General features: G+C 43.2%; 2 protein-coding genes across 2 annotated transcripts in view; one reads left to right on the forward strand and one right to left on the reverse strand.

The window, feature by feature from the left end:
• Positions 1-17,011, reverse strand: part of LOC106611752 (39S ribosomal protein L11, mitochondrial) — a 67,863-nt gene that overhangs the window by 25,574 nt on the left and 25,278 nt on the right. Inside the window, exon 2 of the mRNA XM_014212296.2 lies at positions 16,570-16,726. Within this exon, the coding sequence (XP_014067771.2) occupies positions 16,570-16,623 (54 nt within the window). The 5' untranslated portion in view covers positions 16,624-16,726. The remainder of the gene's footprint in view (positions 1-16,569; positions 16,727-17,011) is intronic.
• LOC106611751 (transmembrane protein 121) lies at positions 8,098-13,603 on the forward strand. The gene is made up of 2 exons (XM_014212295.2): positions 8,098-8,765; positions 11,605-13,603. The coding sequence occupies exon 2, from the start codon at positions 11,607-11,609 to the stop codon at positions 12,663-12,665; it is 1,059 nt and encodes a 352-aa protein (XP_014067770.2). The 5' UTR covers positions 8,098-8,765; positions 11,605-11,606; the 3' UTR covers positions 12,666-13,603.

The raw sequence follows: 17,011 nt of genomic DNA on the forward strand, positions 1-17,011 counted from the left end.
CTTCCGACTTCAACTGTATGTGCTGTAGAATCGGCACATTGAAAATCTCTTCCCAACTATTTTGTAACCTGTATGGTGCAGCTGCCAATTTTTGGGTCCTTAAATTAAACCGGTATACTTGTTTTATTTATCATAATTTTTCTTTAACCACTTTTGGTATTTAATGTAGGTCCAACATAAGTTTCTTAATTTTTCCCCCTTCCACTTGCCTTTTCCATTTTTCCAGTAATGCTGCAATCACTTGGTTGTAATTTTTTATAGAGCAGACATTTCCATATAGTTTTGTTAGCTGCATGTGTGACAACTCCCCCCGTCCTATTTATGATAGATGGTGCCGACAGAGATAGTTTCCTAAGAACGCGAAGAGAGGAGACCATGCTTGAGACCCAATCACTGGACACTTTAATAAATGGATCACCAGTCACTTTAAACAATGCCACTTTAATAATGTTTACATGTCTTACATTACATGTATATACTGTATTTTATACCATGTACTGCACCTTACCTATGCCACTTGGCCCTCGTTCATCCATATACTTATATCAACATATTCTCATTCACCCCTTTAGATTTGTGTGTATTAGGTAGTTGTTGGGGAATTGTTAGATTACTTGTTAGATATTACTGCACTGTTGGAACTAGAAGCGCAAGCATTTCGCTACACTCGCATTAACATCTGCTAACACTGTATGTGACCAATACAATTTGATAATATCATTAACAAAAAGGTTACCGTTTTTATTTTTCTCAAAAAATATAAAAAATGTTTTATCAAGTAGTATATTTGTGTTTAACCATAATATTTGTTCTGTCTTTTCTAATGGATTAATCTGAAATTGCAACAAGCTTTCTATGGCTTGTTTTAAAAATAGGGATATTTTGGAAATTAGTGACTCATTTCAGCAAACTAGGGATTTGAACGTAAACCATTTTTTTAAAATCAAAAAGCATTTTTGGGGGGCAGAAATACCTTATGGAACATGAATTTTCATGTGCCTTAATAACAAACTTGTATGCCATCTGTAAATTCAAATAAAATTGTGAAATTACAAGTCTAGTTGCTTTAGGCACGGAAAAAGTCAGGAGCCTTCCCGCTAGCCATGATTGGCTGAGATAAATGGATGGGCTGGACATGCTGAGAGATGAGTTCGGATTGGTCTGCCATGTAGCACGCTTCAGTCTATAACATGAGCTGCTCAGTATGAGTAGGTAATCCTTTCTAACGCAGCTTTTTTGATCGATATCACGAAGAACTGCAAAAGTGTTGCTCTCCACTTTCTGGAGGACAGAGTTTTGAAAATCAGCGGAATTCCCAATGGAAGAAAAGTATGATAGCTAAGAGATGGAGAAAATTCTGGTGTTTGACTGCAAATATGCGGAGGGAGTCGAAAAGAGAACAGTCTGTTACAGAAGTCACAGAAGGCTATTGTATAAAACATCTGTCTCCAGATTACATCTTCAAACTAAGGGAAACCATTGCATCCGTGACAGAGAGGGAGAAGAATTTATCCATGTATAAGGGTAAGAGAGTTTAGCTAGTTACATAAGATATACGTTTCTAATTTTGTCAGAAAGTTGTTTTCATTGGAAGTTAAAGCGTACTGTTAGCTAGCTAGCTAGCATTGTGTATAATAGTATTTGTATCTCAGAGCCAGTTGCATTGCTAGTTGGTTAGCTTGAGCTACCTGTAGATTCATGCAGGGTATTAAAGTTATGAGTTGGGATTATGGAAGGCTGGACAATTGAATGAGTCAAAATTAACCCAAGGCTGAAAAATGGCAAAAGAACATTAGCTAAGCTGGAACACTAGCACGAGGCCATAGCAAATGAATGGAATCAAACGTTCGCAAAGCCTGTTTTGACTGGAGTGACGGTTAGAATTCCATTTTGCCTAAATGGCACCAAAAAAATGCATCCCTTTCTTTTTACCACTACCATTTGTTCTTAGGACAAAAATGAAAAATAACTTGTGTAGAAAGTAAAACATCCGCACCTCAATTATGCCAAGTGTGCTTATGTCTGCATAACGAGGATGTAGGGGAAAAAAGTCCAGAAATAGTCAGAAGTTGACTAGCGTTTGATGACAACGGAATACACTGCCCAGCCTTACATAATTAGAAAGAGGAGATTCTCTTGATTAAAAATGGTGTCCGACTGGTGTCCGACTAAATTACACATTGCGAGATATTTGGCGAAATAGACATACATACACTACCATTCAAGTTTGTGGTCACTTAGAAATGTCCTTGTATTTTAAAGAAAATGACATTTTTTGTCCATTAAAATAACATCAAATTGATCAGAAATACAGTGTAGACATCGTTAATGTTGTAAATGACTTGTGGCTGGAAACGGCTGATTTTTTATGGAATATCTACTTAAGCATACAGAGGCCCATTATCAGCAACCATCACTCCTGTGTTCCAACGGCACGTTGTATTACCTAATCCAAGTTTATCATTTTAAAAAGGCTAATGTATCATTAGAAAACCCTTTTGCAATTTTGTTAGCATGGCTGAAAAGTGTTGTCCTAATTAAAGAAGCAGTAAAAAAAAAAAAAAAAATTCAACAAAAAAAAAACTGTCCTTCATTGGACTAGTTGAGTATCTGGAGCATCAGCATTTATGGGTTCGATTACCGGCTCAAAATGGTCAGAAACAAAGACCTTTCTTCTGAAACTCGTCAGCCTAAACTTATTCTGAGAAATGAATAGCCAAGAAACTGAAGATCTCGTACAATGCTGTGTACTACTCTACACAGTTGGCGTTAAAATACACCAGCTATGCTATTTTGGACCACCAGGCTGCTGATATCATGCAGCCTGTAGTTTTTGTGTTTATATTTTTTCATAACAACAATGACAAGTTTGACGACAATAGAATGTTCATGATGTCACTGCAACAACTGTCTACAGACATGTCGATAGACGTAGTATAAACCAGCTTCTAATCTTCAAATCTTTGGTTGTTTAATACACTACTGTACTCACTGTTTAGCACATGGCCTCACATGTGAATCCTTACAGAGATGGGTGGGGCTAAGGCTTAAGAGGGTGTGAACGATGCTGAACGTGTACAAAACGCTGTGAAGTACTTGTAGTTAACGGTATCAGTAATGTTAGTTCATCATAGCTGAGATGTAGCTCCGCCCACTGGTGAAGTGGAGCAGAGCATGCTGGGCGATCTCTAGCTCAGAGAAGAAGATAAACTGGAGAGAAGTCAAGTCAGAGAAAGCTCCAGCCACCCGTGTTTTCCCACCAGTTAGTTTCATTGTGTTAGCCAAGGTCAGTGTGCGTCCTTATTACATATCTTTCAGGTGTTTATGTCTCTGCGACGTCATATTTATGGTTACACTAATTAGTAGATTCTACTGAGAGCTAGCTATTGTGATCTGGCTAGCTCTGTTATGGTGGTTAGAGCATTGGGCCAGTAACTGAAAGGTTGCTGGATCGAAACCCGAGTTGACAAGGTAAAAATCTCTCATTCTGCCCCTGAGCAAGGCAGTTAACCCACTGTTCCCCGGGCACCGAAGATGTGGATGTCGATTATGGCAGCCCCTCAGACCTCTCTGATTCAGAGGGGTTGGGTTAAATGCGGAAGACACATTTCAGTTGAAGGCATTCAGTTGTATAAATAACTAGGTATCCCCCTTTCCCCCCATATAATTTTGGACATTTAACCCTGTATTTGTATAGGATAATGTCCCCAAGTGCGTTGTTTATATGCCCTGTAATTGTATACGTGTAGGGTAAATCATTATATGGGTATAACATTGCATTTCACTGTTTAGAGGTATTCAAGTTCATTGTAGCCCTGTACTGAAGATGGTGCTATGCTTTGTAGTACAAGTGCGGCAGCACCCTTTTGATCTCAGATTAGTACACTTAGAGTCACGTTTTATTGTGCTGTATGTTATTGCCATGCAAATTGTTTATAAGAGATTGTATTCTGTCATTCACCATCTTTATTTCTCTCTTTACACACACACACACACACACACACACACACACACACACACACACACACACACACACACACAGGTTGAAGCAAGTTGCCAGACCACTAAGTACCTTAGCAGATCCATACTATATACACTGTGCGGTGCTGTTCCGTGCATGTGCATCTTCAGCGTTATTACACCACCTCAACTGGAATCCTACCGGTCTGTCATGTGCCTTTACCAGCACATGGGAGCAAACACAAAGTAAAACCTAACCTAAAGAATATACATTCCACCAAGTCCTCACTTACAGAATGGGTGTAGACAAAGAAGAGCTCTCCAGTAGGTGTACCAAAACATTCAAGAGCCAAAAGCGGGGTTACAAGTTTAAAAAGTTATTCAAAGCAGAATTACTTTCCCATTTTTCCGCAATTGTAGTGTATGATATACAATTTTCTAGCTCCGAGTCTATTCATTTATCTAATATAAAAAACACAATTTCAAATTTTGCTACATAATACCAAATCAAGCCGGTCGGTCACATTTCATTTTCAAATAACTTAAAGTGAAAGGTTGTAATCAGAATAAAGGGAAAAAGGCAAATTTTGAATGAGTTTGGAATGAACTTTTGTATGACTGAAGCATTTAGTGAGAGGTTCAATACTTTCATATTTAATAATTTCAGCCCTCCGAATTCATATTCATTATATAAATAACCCTGTTTAATATTGTCTGGCTTGCTGTTCCAAATAAAGTGGAATATGTTTTGCTCATATAATAAAAAAAAAAACAAGTCGATCGGTGTGGGCAGGGCCATAAGTAAAAATAGGTAAACTGGGATATGACTAAAACATTTTTTTTAAATCAGGTTGATTTTTCCATAAAACAAAAACAGGCATTTACCTTTCCATGGTAGCAAGAGCTTATCTATTTTTGCCAACTTTCTGATTAAATGTAGTGTGAGTGTATTTCGGGATATGAATACAGAGTATGACCACTTCGCCGTCAGACCATTTTATTGGTAAACTACACAGTAATGTAAAAGTTGTATTTTTTAACGATCCAATAAATAATATGGTACACTTATCATAATTTGGTTGTAACCCAGAGGTTAGACAAATTATCTAGATCCTTTATGAGGTTGTGCAGGGATACAAGTTGTGGATATAAAAGAAAACATGAATCATCCACGTACATTGACACCTTTGATTTTAAGCCCTGGATTCCAGCCCCTTATTATTGTTGGAGCTCATTTTAATATCTATTTGTTATGTAGTGGACAACATCGTTTCACTCCTCGACAGTTGAAGACTTTCTGAGAAGTATTCATTATTTACCACACAACTTTAACCCATTGTATAAATTAAAATAGTCCAGGCATTTATATATAAATTCTAGTCATACTTTATCGAATGCCTTTTTCAAAGTCAGCTATGAATACCAGGCCTGGTTTCCCAGATTTGTCATAGTGTTCTATTGTTTCTAATACTTGTCTTCTATTATCTCTTACGTATCTTCCATGTAAAAAACCTGTCTGATTAGGATGAATAATATCCAACAATAACTTTTTAATTCTATGAATTTTGCTATTTTTTTTGCATCACATCATTGAAGTGTAAGGGGCCTCCAGTTCACAGGTGTCTCAGAAGCATGTGTGCGTGAGAGAGCGACAGCAAGAAAAAGAGAATGTGTGTAAGCAAGTGTGGCAGACATGCAGGTAGAGGACACAGACATAGGAGGGGGCCTTGGGGCAGGATTAATTGCCCCTGGCACACAGGAAGGACAGGGGATAAATAGCCCTGGCAGGCAGTGTGGTGGTTGGGTGGGATAGGGAGAGGGGAGGAGTTACAGAGGGGTGCGGCCGGGGTTAATTAAACTCCGGTGAAACACTCTCATTCGTTATCTTGTTCATTTCATCTGCTGCCATGTTGCCGTTTTATCACTCATCCCTATCAGGACGTCATTCGGCTGATTGGGTTGACCCGTCTTACCCCTGCAAGGCACGCCTGTCTGCCACAGAGAATAGCAGGTCAGCTCAGGTCCTCTGAGCCCACAGTCAACTCTCACATATTGTACTGAAATAAGTGTACTTCAAGCACATTTTCCAAATGACCAGGATGATGACAACGGACAGTGCCGGCCAAACTCCCAAAAAACTCCTTTCCATAACAAGCGAAACGGGTGAGGAACAACCAGCAGCACGGCTCTGCTCCAAGGGTGTATACTGGCTCCATCTGCTCTAGAAGAGTGTACACAGCAGAGAACCTGCCCAATCAGATCAGCAAGCAGGGCAGGAAAACAAGTGATTACACCATATCAAAGAAAACATGGTATTTTCGACTCCATTAAGTTCCCCTCACACTGTCGACAGTGTTGTGCTTCATGATTAATCACGTGTAGAGCCAGCAGCAGCTGAATGGCCTACAGGAGGCATCAACAAGACACCTCAGGAACTCTGGAGGAGCTAGTGAGAGAGCTAGGAACTGTATCACAGGGGTATTGATTTGGTAGTGTTGCATTGGAGTGCAGTAGTAGTAGTCGTAGCAACAACAATGTAGTAGTGTGGTATTATGGTTGTGAAGGGTTCTGTCATTTCATTTCAAATCAAACTTTATTAGTCACATGCGCCGAATAAAACAGCTGTAGACCTTACAGTGAACTGCTTACTTATGAGACCCAAACCAGCAGTGCAGTTTAAAAAAAAAAATACAGATAAGAATAAGAGATAAAAGTAACAAGTAATTAAAGAGCAGCAGTAAACAAAAATAACATACAGGGGGGTGCCGGTACAGAGTCAATGTGCGGGGGCACCGGTTAGTTGAGGTAGTATGTACATGTAGGTAGACTAAATTAAAGTGACTTTCTCATTTGTGCAATTTAGAAAGCATTCCAATTGCCACATTAAACAAAATTATTCAGTGTGGTAGGTAAAGCAGTGCATGAATAGCAGCAGAGGGTAGAGCTCTGATACATTTGACGGAAAGGAGACTAGTGAGAGCAGATGGTGGAGAGGAGATTGCTATTCTATTCTGGCTCTGTGGTGGTTGGCCTCTGCCACTGGTGGACATCAGCTTGGAACCAATCAGTCCTTAGCATTCTTGGACGGTCTCTTACCCCACGTCCTTCCAAACTTCCTACCCACTCATGTTTAGGAGGGAAAGCGATGACTGTGCAGTGCTGTGGACAGTCTGCCTTCCCTTTCTCCCTCCCTCTGTCCCCCTCTCTCTCCCGTTATGTCTGCTCCCCCTTTTCATGCTGAAAGAGAGCCAGTGCAGACTGACCTTCAACCACACCCACAGGGAACCAAAGGAAAAAAAGGCAGAAGAGAGACAGAGAGAATGAAACTGGAAGGCATGAGAAGGGAGAGAAAGAGGAGGGCTGAGAGAAAAACAAACAAATTGAACCAAGGGAATGGAAAACCTCTGGAAGCCAGTGGAGCGAGAAGCTGATTGTGACAAGAATGATGACTCTCCTTCCCCTTTCTCACACACAGAGACGAGATAATAAAAAAAGGGAGATGGTTAAATGAGAGAGCCTTTGAGTTTAGATGTAACGCTGAGAAGGTGGAGATTGATATGCATATGCATCCACTTAACGGAACACACAATGACAAGGTGAAGCAATGCATGCTCCTTGACTATCAAAATAATGTCAAACATCAAAACCCCATGCATTCCTAAACCCTTTAGGCCACAAGGCAGCCGGCTGGGACTGTTAAATCTACAGTACAACAAGAAACAGGATGGTTTTGTTGTGTAACTAAAGACGGTAAGAAACAGAAGGGGTCTAATTAAAGTAGTAACATCTGTGCTTTGAGATGTGTCCATAGGCTACAGGCATCTCTCGCTCTACTTGGCTCCGTATATCTGAGTGCATCCCGTATATATTTCATTGAGGGCGGCACTGGAAGGGCAATCAAGGCTGTAACCTACTTCCATGTAACACCAATCCATTACGCTAGTTTTCTTCAAAGTGGCATAATGATGATTACCATAACCGATGGACATAACTGTGGGCTGCTAAATTTATGCAGCGGTACCCTCGGTGTGTTATGATTTCACTTAAGGACCAATGGAATGATCTGAATTTTTTTTAACTCCGCCCACACGGGGCACCGGGCGATGCAAAACGAACTCACCCAGTGAGAGAGGACGAGGCGGGGAGCCGAGAGTATGTAACCTGCCTACAAATTAACACCGCAATCATAAACTCTAGCGGCGAGTTTCCTCATGTTTCTCTCTCGTGTCCTCGAGGTTTGCCTTACTGTCGATACTTATCTGGCCGTCTATTCCTGATCATCTTTCCGAGTCAAGCAGCCGTCTACTTCTGCGCTACTTCGACAGCTCACAGAATACCGAGCCCGGCGAACAAGCCCGCACAGCTCCTTCCCGAATAACTGGATCTTCGGCTGCCAGACCGGAGACCCAAGGTGTCAAATTCAATGCGAACATACCAAGAGATGGAGAATTCTGCGCCCACGATGACAGTGGGATAACTGTGCGAAATGACACGTTTATCTGATGACCGAAAAAGCAAAAGCGGCTTGACGTTTTAAATCTTACAAACTCGAAGATGGACAATTACTTTCCCTATTTTATCAGTACGATAAGATCGTCATAGCAGAGTGGGAGTTTATTCAAATATTCCGACAGACACACAGCATTATAGGACTAACACAAAGCAACCGATGTGAAGACTAATTTAGGAGTCACAGATTATACATTTTGGCCTTTAATGTTTATCCAGGGACCGTTCGAGTTCGACTAATAGGCGACGTGGATCTCAATCAAGCCAAGAGGAGCAGCGAAGAACGCATGCTTTGGGTAACTAGCTATCCACCACTTTGAAAGAGTTGAATTATGTATGCACGTATTAATAAAGTGTGATTATGTAACAGGTGGTGCATCATTAAAATGTACCATAAATAAATGAGTGACTAGGTGTTAAGTGTGTGGCTCCAACATAATGGTAGATAAAATCGCCCATAGAGAGGGCATTGAAAACAGATTTCTGTTGAAATTATCTTTTTTTTTTTTTGGGGGGGGGTCAATTTGAGGTACATGCTCCAATACCTATCCAACCTCTACACATGTAATAGCTGTTCCCATAGGCGTACAAATGCCTCGAGACTTCAGATGTTACTGCTGGACGGCAACTCAGTCACCTGGATGAGACACGATTTGCCAATACTATTCCATTAGTTGGACGTTTTTTCCCCTCCAGGGTTTACCTCCATAAATGAATTTAGTTTAATTTTAGACAAATCCTTCTTTCTCTCTCTCACACATAGCCCTATATACCCTTTCCTTGTACAACTTAGCCCAGTCTAGCCATCTCCCCTCCTGCTGGGTAAGATTACATTGGATTTAGTTTGTATTAAGACAAATATCCAAGGGATGTTTTTATATGAATTATAAGTCTAGAGCAATTAATCTTCCTCTTACCTGCCTCCCAGCGCACCTGGCAGACCACCAATATTAGAGAGGCAAACAGACGAGGTGTGTGTGTGTGTCTCCGTGTGTGTAAGGGAGCTCATTTGAAAGCCATAACAGATTACCTGGGTGATTGGCGAAAACACTTCTTTCTTCACAATACACACGACACGCATAACAAACAAAAAGGAATTATTTTTGTCCTTGTACACCTTCGGCTGAAAAATCAACAAAATGTTTTCCTGTCCACCTTTACAGGCCCATTCCTTACACTTGCAGCGGAATCCCCTGAATCAGCCTGTCAGTTACAGTACGGCTTTCTAATGATAGGGATGATGAATTTGGTCATTATTGATGAGCAGAGTGGACATACGGAAGTCATCTGGGCCGCTCACTCAGAACAAAATCAATGTGCGTTGACAAGCCGTCACAACACAAACACAGGCTGACAGAGGAACGCCAAGGTTCCAGGGTACAATTTAAGACGCATATAGAATTGCCAACAGGCGTGTTGGGAATGAGAAAGGCAAACACACTGTCTGGGTTGGCAGACTACCTTTCTCCTTCCACTGACTGCAGTTGGGGGAGGGGGGGGTTGTTCAGATAAAACACAATTTTCAATTCCAATATTCTCACAGTCAACGGATTGGTACACTAGAATCCATTCAATTCCAGCACTGATAATCAGGTCGCAGTGAAACAAAAAAAGCCCTGTATGATAATCAGATATTAGTGAAGCTGACATTTGTGCCCCTCCTCTTCGTTTCCTCACCATACCCCTAGGAGGATTAGTCAGTTAGTCTAGGTCTTTTCCTCACCCATCCATTTTTCACTCCTCTGTTCCAGATATTAAAGTGTTTAATTTCTTCTGATCCCTGGTGATGAATACATTTAAATCTATTCATACACAGAGCAGGCGTAAGATGCCGTGTCTTTTTTAGCTGCCTGCGTCAACATCTTTCTGTCTGCAGCTTCCTCTTCATCACTTTTGGCTTTCCTCTCATCTCCCCTCCAACTCTCTCCAAGCAGAGTTAATTTATGAACTATTACCATCATGCAGTAATACTTTATTAGGCATGTAGACAGCCAAGAGCATATCTCTTACTTTCAATCCCCTCTCCCAAGCCTCTCCTGCAGACCCTTTGACAGTCCCTCTCGCTCAGTGGATGACAGGGCTCAGATGAGTGGTGCATTGAAAAGATTGATGCCTGTCGTCAGTCAGAAGCAGACATAAACACACGTTATTAGCTCTGTTCATTTGTTCCCTTATGGCCGCGGAGCCCACAATCGTTTCACTCGATCACACACTCAAATGTTGCCATTATGGGATATCTGAGGTGGTAATGATTTCATATTAAAATGCCAGATCTCACGGAGGGGTTGACACCCTCGGCCGTGCTAGTCAGATGGCCGACACCCCTCAGCTCTCCTGGCTCCTCAATACGATAAGGAAAGGCATGTTTGATTTCACCGTAAAGTCTGATAATTTCACACTCCCAATCAACACTGGGGTTTTATACTGTTCACTGCTGAAATATGGCACAAAATTAGCCAATTAGAATGGATTACACACACACACACACACACGTGTTCATGAACACACAAGCAATTACCGTCAAAAACATCTCAGAACAAATATTAATAAGAGACGTTATTAATATTCGGCCCAAATGAGAAGGCAATTTTCTGCCAATTTAAGACTGCGGCAGGCAGCAACAATGAGAATCAAACAGGCCGAGTAAACAGGAAGGGGAAAAAAAAGATTTACTGCACTTTAACACAATTAATTAATAATGAATAAGGTAAGACCACCCAAGCAAAACACCATGGAAGGAAACCTGGGTAATACTCAAGAGTTTTAGCCAAGGTGCCCGGGAGGGGGTTGAATGAAACTCATAGTTGAAGAGCTTCATTTAAATGAAAAAGCCGCAGAGGAGTGAGAACTAACACCTCTCCTCAGGATGTATGACCAGGAAGAACGATCTCTGACCCAAAGCTCACTGCTGAACTGGATTCAAAATGATCTTTATCCATAGCAACAAGCAAAAAAGAATGACTAGCATCACTTAAGGTGACAAGAGTCGTGAAGAAAGCTTTTGTCTATCATGCAAGTGAAATTCACTTTGGTAAATGAATGAGGTCAGAGTCTAGACCGGAACAAAACAAGTTCCTCTATTTTGTATTATTTCCCTTCTCTCAGCTTTGTCATGTTTCTGTGTTCTTCTCCCAGGCATGGTGCCTACGCCCCAGGTGTGCGTATCAACCCTGGTCACGGTGAGCACCATGGCAGTGGTCGACCTCTACCTGCTGGAGCAGAGCATGCTGGGAGCCCGTGGCAAGGCCGGGCCCGGCGTGTGGCCGTGCACCGCTGTGTTGCTAGGTGACCTGGGCTTCCTGCTGGCTCTGCGTTTCGTGTCGGCGGGAGTGGTGTCTGAAGCGCGCTCGCCTCGCCGAGGCTTTGCCAACGCACTCTGGTTCCTCTTCCTGTCCCTGCTCCAGCTCAAACTCTTCTTCGTCTGCCAGAACTACCGGACGGAACGCCGACCGCCCGACCCCCTGGCCAGGAAGACGCTCACCTTGCTGCTGTCGGTCTGCCTGCCCTCCCTGTTCCTCATCCTGACTGGGGCTGACAACATGACGCCCCTGCGGAGGAAGCAGGAAGTGCGGGGGAGGCTGCTCTGGGTGGTGGTGGACCTGCTGGATGTTCTGGACCTGCAGGCCGGGCTGTGGGAAGCCCACACAGGGGCCACTGACCTGGGGGTGCCCCTGTGGGCCGAAGGCCTCGTGTTCTTCTATTGCTACGCCCTGCTGCTGCTGCTGCCCTGCGTGGCCCTCACAGAGCTGGGGGCCGCTGCCCTGCCGGGACAGAGGGGGCCCCGTAAGGAGGCCCTGTACCCCTGGCTTAGCCTGGTCACCATCAACGTGTTCACAATGGCCCTCAGGGGCACAGGCATGCTGTGGTACAGGGACCCCCGGGTCTCTACAGTGTTCCTGGGGAAGAACCTACTGGCCCTGGCTGTGAAGCTGAGCTCTGCCTGGGAGAGGCACAAGCAAGGTGGGAGCAGGGGGACAGGGATGGGGGCCGGGGCGGGAGTAGAGTCAAGTATGGACTCCACCCTGGCAACCCAGAGCTCAGAGCAGACAGAAGTCCAAGCCCAAGGCAAAACCACCCCCAGGCCGCCCTCTCGCAACCACACAATGTCCCGCTCCCACAGCCACTCCGTGTCACACGTCAGTCTGGATCCCACAGAGACCTCTCTGGGCCCTTCCTTCATCTCCCATGAACTCTAGAAACTGTCCAGACTGAGACAGCTTAACAGCTGAAGCCAAGCTATCGGAACTCCCCAGTCAGGGAAGCATTTAGCACTGAAGAGTGAAGACCGTTGGCCTCACACAGACGAACAAACTAAAAACAACACGTACACCCCATGCTCTGTGAACCAGCCAAGGCAAACACATCAGTAACTCATTCAATTAGCTCACTTTGGTTAAAGGGATGATTTATCCACCCCTGGGTCCTGACAGCCTGTAGTATTTGGTTATCTGAGGGAGAGAGAAGGCTCAGGGCTGGGGCGGAGTGAGAGATGTACAGCGAAGAAGTGCCTCGCTTTTCAAGGAGCTACAATCCTCAGTACTGGTTCCACTCAGACATTACCATGGTGTGAGTCAGTGTGTGTACTGTGAAAGCTCTTCCACAGCTCTCATCAGCTACACCTCCAGGACAGCTTCTAAACTGTAATAAAGTGTTTCATACTCACAGGCTCGGACACTTCATTGGCCATGTGCGGGAGGGTATTGGCAGGCTGTCACCACAACATTGGAGAAGACAGGATCAGAGGCTGACCATTCACAGTTAGAGGGCCTCAGGGATATACTAGATGTCACTAACTTTCAAAACATCCACTGCATCAAAGCAAATGTGTTTACCCTTTACATATTCAGTGAAAACTTCAGCATTTCTTTGTTGAAGATACGGGCCGATGTTATAGATCGGGAGCTGCTGGGGTGAAGCCCGCCACACATCTGAGGCAGGCGGTGCAATGTGTGAAGAGAGAGTGACAGACAGCGGAACAGCTATCATTTATCACAATTAGACTAGCAGCACCTGCCTGATAGGCGTGCAGTGATCCTTCAGCCAGCCGTCTGGCTGCTGGTCCGGCTTCACTGTCGAAACCTTAAAGCCTGCAGATGTGCTAAAGTTTGTGTGTGTGTGTGTGTGTGTGTGTGTGCTGAGCAATTCATCATCATATTTTTTTCAATTATTAAACAACTAATTGAGCAACATCAGTTCAATTACTTGAATTCCATTTATTTTTTTGTGTGAGCCCAACACGCTGTTTCTCAAATCATTCACGAAAGAAATCAAGTCAAGAACTATGTGGGATGCTAGGCTGAAGGGTGTTGTAGTGTTCACTAAGCAAATATTTAACTTAGTTCAGCACAGAAATGTGGTAATTAACTACACTGACCATAATCCACTGCGACAATTTTTTCACTCGCCAAAATCAGCCCAATGCATTTCTATGGGCTTATTTTGAAGCTAAACTTGCAACCTGCCTTCCCGCCTTTGGGACAACACCACCCCTTGTTTGGGCGGCGACATGAGCATATCACCATTATATACAGATCTCTGGACGGATACAATTTTATGCCTGCTACGTTAGGTTTAGATATACACAGACCGTATGAGAGAGGAATGTACACAACGAGGAGAGGGACAGAGACAGTTCAGGAAAGTATGCCTTATCTACTTTGAAGAAGTAGTAAAATGATTGTCAGACAGCTCTGCAGCATACTTAGGCAGGCTAGCTAAAATAGGATGACTAAAGACAGTCCAGTATGAGGAGAACATAACAGATGGCCTGGCTGGCTGACTGCTATTGCCTGAGCAGAGATGAGATTAAAAATGAAAGGAATTAAAAAGAATAAAGCAGTCAAATAAAACAAAAGCAATATAAACAACTGAAATATTGTATGTCATAGTCATTTCCTATTTTTTTTTTTTTATTTCACCTTTATTTAACCAGGTAGGCAAGTTGAGAACAAGTTCTCATTTACAATTGCGACCTGGCCAAGATAAAGCAAAGCAGTTTGACACATACAACAACACAGAGTTACACATGGAGTAAAACAAACATACAGTCAATAATACAGTAGAAAATATGTTTATATACAATGTGAGAAAATGAGGTGAGATAAGGGAGGTAAAGGCAAAAAAGGCCATGGTGGCAAAGTAAATACAATATAGCAAGTAAAACACTGGAATGGTAGATTTGTAGAGGAAGAAAGTGCAAAGTAGAAATAATGGGGTGCAAAGGAGCAAAATAAATAAATAAATACAGTAGGGGAAGAGGTAGTTGTTTAGGCTAAATTATAGATGGGCTATGTACAGGTGCAGTAATCTGTGAGCTGCTCTGACAGCTGGTGCTTAAAACTAGTGAGGGAGATAAGTGTTTCCAGTTTCAGAGATTTTTGTAATTCGTGCCAGTCATTGGCAGCAGAGAACTGGAAGGAGAGACGACCATAGGAAGAATTGGCTTTGGGGGTGACCAGAGAGATATACCTGCTGGAGCGAGTGCTACAGGTGGGAGGTCTACCTATTGAGGTCTACCTGATCAGAGACAATAGAATATTTTCAATATTTTGAATGCTCACCATTTGGGGCTTTGGAAGTTCCATTAATAAGCTCTGAAATCATAGTAACGTCATTATTTCGTAATGCATTTAAAAAAAAAGTTTTTTATTTTATTTAAATGATCGAACCAAAACCGACCTCAAAAAGCACTAATCGCTCAGCACTAGTGTGAGAGAGAGGAAGTGCTGTTTTTAGGATAGGAAAGGGTCTATTCAATCTCCATCAGTGGTTCCTAATGCACTCCGCACCGCTTCTGCCTCCTCTAACCATTAATGCTCCTATTCACTGAAATTGGGACCCATTTGTCTAAATGCTAAGAGCTTATACACACAGCTTTATGCTTGATTTACAGGATGCGCTAAGAGACTAAACACACACACACACACACACACACACACACACACACACACACACACACACACACACACACACACAGTTACCAGTAAAGCCATTCCTCCAGGGAGTTTCTCTGTAGTTTTGAGAGAGACGGGGAAACGTCGGGGATGTGTTCAGTTCAGTAGACCGGAGTCGGAGTCCGCTTCGCTCTCTCTCTTTCATCTCTCGCTCCCTCACTCCCATTCCATTTCTAAACTACGCATTCTGGATGCACTCCCAGTTGGCCAACGTCTCTCATATTTCTGATATAAAAAGCAGTAACTGCATCGGCAACAGCTGCAGAAAATTACACCTTCCTTGAATTTGTTACACCTGTTAAGCCCCATGTACAATCCTCAGCATCTTCCTGAGGTCCTGAAGAGATATTAGTGGTCCCGCTCTTTTTCCTCCCCTCCATCCCTTCATTGGAGTGTGCCAATTTCACTATGGACTGTAATTATTCTCCCCCACCAAAGCTGTCAGTTCTTTCCTTTTGTATCTTGCGTCCCCTTTTATTTCTCTCGTTTGTTTAAATTTGCCCCGCAGCCGACAGCCTACCTCTCTGCGCTCTCCCTGTCAGGGGCGGTTAGTCAGAAGGGCAAGGGAAGAGGAGAGAGGGAAATTTAAGGGCCGAGGCCAGTGCCTAAAGCCTAGTGGCTGCCGACTGGCACTCATTTACCGTTTACCACACACACACACACACACTCACTCAGCGCTTGATGGAGCAAGGGAGCAAAGAGAGAGGCAAAGAAAAACACACTGGCATGGCGTGCCGCAACACTGACATATGGCATACGAAACCACTAAGAGGGTACCTTTAGACAAACATACGGCTCGGCTTTGCCTGGATGCAACTCATCCCACCTCATTACTGCTCTCTCTACCACACAAAGGCATATTTTCCTAAGCTCGCCAACCCCCCACAGTGTGGCAGAGGGAGAAACTTAACCGAAGGAAGTCTAAATCATTCATCATAGCTCAGCCCTCAAAAGGACCCAACACTTTCTTTTTTTGGCAGGAACTTCCAAAGTATATTTCAAGAGCAACCGCCAACTGATGCACAAGAGCTTGACACTCCAAGAAATTCAAGAGAAGACATGTTAAGAATCTGACAGAGTTTCTCTTCTTGTTTGAAGGGAAATAGAATAGGAGAGACAGGAAGTGGAGTCTGAGCAGTAAGTTTACCTGTCCCAGGACAGGACCCAGAGGAGGTCCGGGAGTCGTCTGTCCTAACCTCATGATAGCCTGGATCAAGCCCCCCCCCCCCCATGTCCACCTTCTTCACGCCCTTGGAGACATCTTGGACATCCCGTTCTGTATGGAACGCCGTCTATCTGTCCGTCTGTAAGGAGAGAGAGACTACAGTGTAAGACATTTGAGCAGAAAAAGCTATTAGCTTCAAAAGACATCACCTTAAAACAACTAATTTACAAACATGATGGGCTCATTAAAATATCACACAGTCTAATCGATAGAAGACAACCCAGGTTTAGCCCGAGGGTTTCTACTTCATAGCAGTCTAGTAATTTAAAAAATAATTTGCCTTCGATCTCACTGCAAGTCACCTGGAGGGCGTTGTGTGGATCAGTGTGTCTGGGTAAAAAGCAAGGCCTTGGGAGAAGGACCC

The sequence above is a fragment of the Salmo salar genome, chromosome ssa09, assembly GCF_905237065.1.
Source record: "Salmo salar chromosome ssa09, Ssal_v3.1, whole genome shotgun sequence".
Taxonomy (NCBI): Eukaryota; Metazoa; Chordata; class Actinopteri; order Salmoniformes; family Salmonidae; genus Salmo; species Salmo salar.

Bases quoted from the DNA above. Each gene is read 5' to 3' on its own strand.
- LOC106611751 (XM_014212295.2), top strand. From the start codon at position 11,607: ATGGTGCCTACGCCCCAGGTGTGCGTATCAACCCTGGTCACGGTGAGC.